Below are 8947 nucleotides of genomic sequence, written 5' to 3'. Positions count from 1 at the left end.
AAGAGGATGGACATGGTGGTACAGAGAAGCAGGTAGAGCTGTGGTTTACTGCTTTTGAACTTGTGAACAGACCAGGTACATGTGGTAGAAGGAAAGGAATAGGCAGTAATGCTCAGGGGTTCTAAAATGGAAAAAAAAACCAAAAACCAAAAACCAAAAAAACTAGGCAGCCAGTCAGGTTGTTGAGGGAAATCAAGAGTGCAAGCTGGGGATTTAGCTCAGTGGTTCCACCGCCTGCCTCGCAAGCACAAGGTCCCAAGTTCTATCTCCGGTACCGAAAAAAAAAAAAAAAAAAGTGAATTTGGCCACATTGCAACTGAGAAGATAAGTTGCAATTCAAGTAGAGATGCTGAGGAGGCATCCAATATAGGAGTGTGTTGCTCAGAGAAGAGAAAAAGAGGGCAGGCTGTGTGGACTGGGAGGCAGAGGAAATGTATTATTTTCTCCATTTTCTGCTTTATTGGTTAACAGAACAGTCTGGAAAGAGATGCCAACTATGTTAAATTTTTCCCCTACATGATAAAGTGGCATTTCATCTATGCTATGGGGTTGCTGTGAGGATAACATAAATCAAAACCTGTTAAGAGACTTAGAAAAGTGCTTGGCATATAGTCAGCATGTAATTTACTATCTGCCTTGAAAAGTCAGCTGTTCTACCTTACATTTAAGTTAAAAAAAATCCATTTAATGTCAATTTAAGAAGTGCATGACAGAAATCAAAATAGAAGTTTTGAGCAAAACACTGAGATGCATAGTTGAATTTCAGCATAAACCAGGCCCTTTAAAACTACTCAGAGGGTCCTCACCGATAAGGAAAGCACAAGTCAGAGGGAGCAAGCGGAGTGGGACTCTGAGGTCCCAACCTTGCCACTCTTGCCAAGCCAAGAACCTACCCTGGGGTTTAAGGCGACAGGGCGGAATCGAGAGCCAAGGCAACTAGCAAGAAGAGCACCGCCTCCTGCTAGGCTCGCCCGCGCACCACACCGGAAGCAGGAAACCGGAACCTCTTGACCGAGTGTGTCTGTTTCCGGAGGGAGCTTGGGTCCTGAGGTCAATTTTGGTGTTGCTAGGAAGCTGGCTTTCCTTACTCTCTTTTCTACCAGAGTCTCGGCGGCGAAGAAGCTGAGGCAGCGGCGATGAGACAGAAGCACTATCTCGAGGCTGCGGCGCGAGGCTTACGAGATAGCTGCCCGGGCCAAGCCCGCTATCTCCTGTAAGTGAGGGGCGGGAGAGGAAGCGGGAGGCGAGCGGCGACGTCCCTTTGCTCATCGCGAGTCTCTCTCTTTTACAGCTGGGCGTACTCTTCGTCACACGGTAGGGAGATTTCTCGCGCTTCTGTTTCGCACGGCCGTTGGAATAGTCTGAGAGAGAAGGCGGATCGACTCGCTCATTAAAAAGCAATCTAGAGGGCTTCTTGGTTTTGTGAAAAATCCGGATTCTTTAATGTGCCCTACTTCGCCTTTTGGCGACATTTAGCACATTGCTCACACTTATCGAAATAGTTTTTCCATTTGGTTTACTGGGCATCATAAACAGTAGTAGTTCATCTTTCACCTCTTGAGCCAGCACTTCCCTATCTGCTAGTTCGTTCCTCCGAATCCCCCTACATAAAAATACTGTCTCAGGACTCGGCCCTTGGACCTTCCTTCTTCCTAGCTACACTTACTTGGTGATTTCATTCAATCTTATGGCATTTAAATACCACATACTGAGGGCGTCCAAATTCCAGCCCAGACCTTGCTTCCAGATTCTTGACTCATACCAGATATCTTCGATAGCCTTATTTTGAATTTCTACTTGGCTTTTCAAACTTAACTGTGTCCAAACCTGAGCATTACCCCCAATACACTTCTGTTCTTGCCATTTCAGTAAATCACTTTGTTATTGAACACAAAACCTTGAGCTATTATTGACTTCTTAACAACCCTCTCCTTTCCCACTCCAAACTAATAATGCCAGTAAATCTCATTGGCTTTAAATATCTGCAAAAGTCTACCCACTTTTTCCTACATCTGCTGCGCCCACCCTGGTCTAATCCACCACTGCCTCTCTCCGGATTATGGCTGGCATTCTTGATCAGTGTGATCCTGATAGAAACTAAGATAGAGCTTGTTCTTTCCTTGCCATAAATGGCTTCCCATCTCCCAGTAAAAGTGAATATCATGGAAAAGGATTATTCTGCCCCATAGCACAGAACCTCTAATCTCTTGTCAACTCCAGCCACATAGCCCCTCTCTGTGCTGTTATGTTTCAGGGCCTTTGGAGTTACCTTGTCCTCTGCCTGGAACTCTTGCCTTATATACAGGCTTTGATTTCACCCTACAAATGTCATTTGATGTAGCCTTTTTTTAGCCACCCTAAAGATTACAATAGCTCCAACAACACTTCTCTACCATTTTCCTATCTTATTTTTTACTGCTAGTACTAAACATTTAATGTTATATGTATTGTCTGTCTATGGGAATTGTCCTTGACTCTCAGCTGTAGCCGTAGTACCAAGAACAGCATCTGGCGTTTAAAATATGTAAAAATGAATGCATTTTACATTTGGTAGAGCTAAGTTACAAACATGTCCTTTGCTCTTTTATAGTGCTGTTGAATCTAGAACTAAGCACAGTGCTAAACAGTAGGTACTCAGTAAATACTGGTTGTCTTGTTTAAAAAAAATTAATAACATAACATTAATAACATTAATTAACATAATTTATGGAAAACATGTTGGTAAAATTGGTGAGACGTAATTGCCCTTTTTTCACAGTAACAAGTAATAAACCAGGTAGCAAGTGTTGGAGTTCTCAGTTACTAAAAGGAGTGAGTGGTTGGATTACAGGATTTTACAGAATAAATTATTGTTTTATTTGTATAATTTTAGCTGACAAGAGCACTTTTGAAGAAACATGTCCATATTGTTTCCAGTTGTTGGTTTTGGATAACTCTCGAGTGCGCCTCAAGCCCAAGGCCAAGTTGACACCCAGAATACAGAAACTTCTTAATCGAGAAGCTAGAAATCATACACTCAGTTTTAAAGAAGCAAAAATTGTGAAAAAGTACAGAGACTCCAAAAGTGTATTGGTAAGATTTCAGTTCTAGTATATATGAGTAATTTTGTGATTTTTTTCACTTAATGCTAAGAATCAGATTATCTGTGATTCAGATTATAACAGTATATTTGAATTATTGAAATATATACATTTTTGTAGTGATTAGTGTTTCCTCAAGAGTACAGCTTTTTAAAATTTTTTTCATAATTAACCTAAAACTACTTTTTGAGTTCTTCTCAGATCTCATTGTTGAGCACAATTATTTTCATAAATTTGAAAATTTCTTGAGCTGACCAGTATGGCCACTTGAATTGCAGTTATTAGTAAATTTTCAGTGTATGGTCCTTTCCTTTACACAGCTGTACCTTATGTATGCAGGTAGCTAGTTAGTTCCCCATGTCAGTGTATAGTAACTTGTATGCCCAGCAAAGGTGAGTACATGTGGTTTTCATTAAGCACTTATTAAGGGTCTTTTGTGCCACACAACAGTTAGTACTAGAGATATAAAATAGAATAAAGTAAAATCATATTACCTATGGATTACTAGGTAGAAACCAGTATCAGGTAACATTTTCTCTTCTGCATTATCTATGTTAACATTAACAACTATTCAAGTGCCTGGACATTATACAGCCTAGGTCTAGCCTAAGATTATACTTAATAATAACTTGGATTGAAAATTGTCATATTAGCTGGGCGTGGTGGCACATGCTGGTAATCCCAACACTTGTGAGGCTGAGGCAGAAGGATTGCCATGAGTTTGAGGCCAGTGTGAGCCACATAGTGAATTCAAGGCCAGCCTACAGAGCCAGGATTTAGCTCAGTGGTTCCACTGCTTTTGCAAGCACAAGGTCCCAAGTTCAAACCCCACAAACCAAACAAGGCCAGCCTGAACTACTTAGGGAGATTCTCTCAAAAACAAGAAAATTGCCATATTTAGGAGTTTACCCATATTGGGTACCCATATTGTTTTGTCATAAAATTCAGTGCTTAAACGGTAAGACAGAAGAGACAGAATATTGAAATAAGTGTAATTCACTTTCTTGTCAGAAAATTGCATGTTTGAAAAATGTTCCTAAATGGGAAGGTAAATGGTTCATTGTCTTCTAGTGTTTTGCCTTCATGAAGCTTACATTGTAACATTTTAAACAAATCAGCTAGAAGGGGGGTAGGTGTGTTTTACTGATTATTTTAATATAGATAACAGCCTCTTTCCAAAAGTATAAAAATAAAGCAACATAGGCCTTTGATATATATAGATCTTCCATTTGTATCTACTGAAGAACATCTGAATATGTCTCACTTAAACCAGTGTATATCAGTTCTGCTAAGGCATGGGCTGAATTCTGAAATAATATGAGTGACATATATAGAAGAAGGGCATTTAGGTAGAAAATGGATTCTTAAAAAAAATCCTGAAAAGAAAGTATCTGGTGATAAAAGTGAAAATGAGAAGGTAATTCATTTGGTTTTCTAAGTTACTTTAGACCTTACAGAAGGGTTCACTTAAACTTTCAGTGAAATTCTGCCATGTTTTATAGGGAAAAAGCTTGAAATTCATCTATAAAAAAATACTAAATGTCTGCTGCTACACAAAGAACATCCGTATGTTAAGAGTATCATCCCAAGACTCTTTTCCAGTTCTACGCAAACATGGTTTTATACTGAGAAAATATATCTTGTTACCTTTTTAAATATAAATGTCTTGCCATTAATTTTTTATTGAAGAATTTATTTTAAATTTGTCTTGTCTTGATTCCTGTTGCTGTATTGCCACCTGCCAGAGGGTGGCCTTTGTATTGCTTATCTTTGTAGTATCCTGACATAAAAATTCAGGGAATATGTCATTTATTAGATTAAATTATAAGAGAACTCATAGGACTAATATTCTCTTTTATGGTAGTTGATTACTTGTAAAACCTGCAACAGAACAGTTAAACATTATGGTAAAAGTAGAAGCTTTCTATCAGCACTGAAGAACATTCCTGCTACTCCTACAAGTAAACTCAGCCTGAAGATACCAGAGAAAAAGACTCCAAGTTCCACAAATATAAATCATGACATATCTGGTTCCAAAGGCAAGAGCCCAGCATGGATTTTCAGGTATCTTAGTTCACCAACTTTGAGTTGCTGTACTAAGTATTTCTTCTAATTTCCTTTGTTAATATAACTTAAATATTCCACGCAGGTCAAGCTTTTGTCCCTTTTTTCCTCTATATTTTTTTCTTCTCTAATGTCACACAATCCTGTATCTTCAACTCTCATCCCAGTACATATGACTTCCAGTTCTATTACTGTTTCAGTCTCTCCTTGGGCATATTCCCAGCTGCTGATAAATATATCCATTCCAACTGCTTGCCTGTCCAAAACTTAGCTTAGAGAGGGAAGACTAAGATAAATTCCTATGGAAATCTGTAATTGAATAGGGATTTGTGAAGTGATACTGAGTTATCCAAATGACTAGGCACATGTTTGTAGTAATCTTCAGTATTTCAGTCACTGTGGTAGTCAGTAAATGAAATTCTATATAAACAATGAAAGAAGTTTTGGAACATTTTGTTACAAAGACAGTTCAAGTCTGTCTACATTCTTAATTTTATTTCAACATTTAATATAAAAATTTAACATAGAAATTTTTACTTTATTGGATAAATGTAGTAAAAGAAAGTTTGGCTTTTTAAAGACAGTTTAGTTGCCTTTAGACCAAGCTGTTGTCAGCCCTCCATATTCATAGCTTCTGCAGCTGCAGATTAACTGATCGTAGATCAAAATATTTAGAAAAATAAAACTTGTCTTACTGAAGATATGCAAGCTTTTTTTTCTTGTCAGTATTCCCTAAACAGTGTAGTATGTCAATTGTATAGTATTTGTATTGTATTAGGTATTGTAAGTCTAGAAATGAATTAACAGGAGTTATTTGTGAATACCGTGCCATTTTATAATGAGGGACTTGAGTACCTGTGGAGTGTGGTATCTGTGTGGGGGAGGAGTGGTACAGCCCAGAACTAATCACCCCATAGATACCAAGAAATGATTGTGCTTCCACATATGCAAGAATGGAAAAGTCCTGCACATGTATTGTAGATAGGGTTTCTTTCCGATACCTGCTTGAAAAAGATAAGACTGACAGAACCCAAGTAAGGACTAAGAGGGATGGGGTACAGTTGGAGGAAATGAAATACACTCAGACTAGGTGAGGATTATATATTCAGTGGATATTTCTAGAGCACCTTTTAAGTGCTTTTAATGTTAAAAAAGCATTGGAAAAAAAGTGGGGGCGGGGATTTAGCTCATTGGTTCGGTGGCTTGTCTCGCAAGCGCAAGGACCCGAGTTCAATCCCCGGTACCAAAAAAAAAGATTGGAATATACACTTGGTAGTAGAGTATCTGTCCTGTGGAGCTGACATCCTAGTAACGAAGATACAACAGAATGGCACCTGCATTCATAAGTTAAAATCCTTCATCTTGAAAAGTAAAATGATCTTGAGCTATGAAGAAGCAGTATTTTTAAAGTCCTTGCTTAGAACTGTCATGAAAACTCAAACCTGATAACATTCTACCTCTAAGCCAGTGGTGGTGAACCTATGGCACACGTTTTATTGTGTTTTTCTTTATTTAAGACAAAAGATGTTAATGTATGAGTTGTATTTTCTAAACTAAAACGTCAGTATTCAGGTTTAATTGCAGCGTTGGCACTTTATGATAAATAAGTGTGTTTTGGGTTGCAGTTTGGTACTCAGTCCTCTAAAAGGTTCACCATCACTGCTCTAGGCTCATCTCGTGGGTATGATAAAGCTTCTAAGACCATCCCATGTACCTCCTAAATGTTGTCTGAAGCCTGATAGTCCATGATATTTTTAAAAATGGGAATGACTGTACTGAATATAGCCAGTGCCCATATAAAACCATAATAAGAAAGTAGAAAATTATTCTAGTAGCAGATACAGAAAAAATAATTTTTTATTTGTCAGTATAACTTCAGTTCTTGTTTTTTGTTTGTTTGTCTTACCCCCTCTTTTCAGAACACCTACATCTGGCCAGTCAACACCCATATGCTCCTCAAAGAGTGCGAACAAAAGAAAGAAACACTTCTCCCAACTAAAAATGTTGCTAAGTCAGAGTGAATCCCAAAATAATTCAAAGGTGGACTTCAGAAATTTCTTATCTTCACTATGAAGGCTGGACTTTGAAAATAAAAAAAAATGTCTACTGTAATTTCTGTAACTACAGTTAGTAAAACAACTTTTTAAACTTTATTCTTTGAATAAAGAACAAACTTTTCTTGGGATTCTTCAGTGTTTAGGGGGAAAATCTATCAGAATATCTGACTTCAGGAGGTGCTTGTGTGGATTACGGCATATGAAAGGTGCTTCTCTTCCTTTAGTTTTTAGCACTTTTCATTATTTGTCAGTTTGTTTCAAAGGGAAACTGAAAACTTCATGTAAGGATCTGTTCACTCATGAAGGTTTCTTCATGTATCTGTAGCCTTATTGCTAATTCAGAAAAAGGACCAAGAAAACAAATATTCTTGTTTCAACACCATCGTGGACGTAAGTAAAATCTAAACATTATAGTGGCATCTTGATTCACAAATTCAGTTTTGTCACCATTCTAGTCACAAACTGAACTAGACAAGAACCAAATAAATTTCTCCATAAGGTCAACATTGAAGCTAACCATTGAATTTGATTCAGTTCTTGTCCAACTCAGTTTGCAACCAGCATTGTGGAAAGAATCAAGTTCGTGAACCAAGGTACCACAGTATTCCTATTTTTTTAAACAAAAGTAAACATCTGGTGCTTTTCAGTCCAGGGTATTGAATCCAGGGCTTCACCCTTGCTAAGCAAGCATTCTGCCACTGAGCTTCGCCTCCAGTCCAACGTTCTTGATTATAACTGATATACTGGAATTATAACTTATTACAACTTTATTGTTTCTGTAGTACTATTTTGCCTTAAAGAGGTGTTTTAGTTTGCTCTGATGAAGACATAGCCAGGTCTAAGAAATTATTTTAAAATATAATATAGTGAGCTGGGGATTTGGCTCAATGGTTCAGCTGCCTGCGTCACAAGCTCAAGGTCCTGAGTTCTATCCCCAGTACCAAAAAAAAAAAAAGATAGATAAAAAATATAGCAACAGCTATCTAGAACATATAATTTTTTTAAATTGATAAAGTAAGTTTTTACTCAACCTGTCTTCTAGAAAACTCTTAAAAAAAAAGGATCCTTATACATTGTTGGTGGTATTATATATTAGTGTAGTCATTTGGGAAAACAATATGGAGGTGTCTTTAAAAACTGAAAGTATTACCATATGATCAGCAATCCCACTTTTGGATTACGGAGTATGTATATCAAAGGAATTGAAGTCAGTGTGTTGCAGAGAGGTCTGCACTCCCACTTTCATTGCAGTCTCACTTTACAGTAGTTAAGAATGGAAATAACCTAAGAACCCATCAAATGACAAATGGATTTTTAAAATGTATGTGTGTGTGTGTGTGTGTGTGTATGTATATATATATAGATATGATAGAATATGGTCAGTCTTTAAAAAGCAGAGAAATCTGTCATTTGCTACAATGTGGATGAACCTAGAAAACACTATGCTAAATGGAATAAACCAGACAGAAATCCCATATGATCTCACATATAACATAGACCCAGGACAACTGAACTTAAAGAAGGAAATAATACATACTTGAGGTGATGGGTATGTTACTTAGCTTGATTTGTTCAATCTATAATATTTATATGTAATGAAACCACATTGTTCTACATTAAGTATATGCAATTATTTGTCTATTAAAAACAAAGTGGCACCAGGTGTGCTAGTACATGCCTATAATCCCAGCGTTTGGGAGGTTGAGGCAGGAGGATCGCAAGTTCAAGGCCAGTTTAAACTACCTA

The 8947-nt window shown here is 37.5% G+C and overlaps 1 protein-coding gene across 1 annotated transcript; it reads left to right on the top strand.

Moving 5' to 3' along the window:
* The first annotated feature begins 1006 nt into the window (after window positions 1-1006).
* On the top strand, window positions 1007-7694 carry CUNH18orf21 (chromosome unknown C18orf21 homolog). The gene is made up of 5 exons (XM_010638042.3): window positions 1007-1213; window positions 1292-1314; window positions 2873-3072; window positions 4945-5144; window positions 7064-7694. Exons 1-5 carry the CDS (start codon window positions 1137-1139, stop codon window positions 7215-7217), a joined length of 654 nt encoding a protein of 217 aa, XP_010636344.1. The 5' UTR covers window positions 1007-1136; the 3' UTR covers window positions 7218-7694.
* The last annotated feature ends 1253 nt before the right edge of the window (window positions 7695-8947 follow it).

Source organism: Fukomys damarensis, unplaced genomic scaffold, assembly GCF_012274545.1.
Source record: "Fukomys damarensis isolate Sample0158 unplaced genomic scaffold, DMR_v1.0_HiC HiC_scaffold_30, whole genome shotgun sequence".
Taxonomy (NCBI): Eukaryota; Metazoa; Chordata; class Mammalia; order Rodentia; family Bathyergidae; genus Fukomys; species Fukomys damarensis.
The sequence above is the reverse complement of the archived record's forward strand: the minus strand, read 5'-3'. Positions and strand labels throughout refer to the sequence as shown.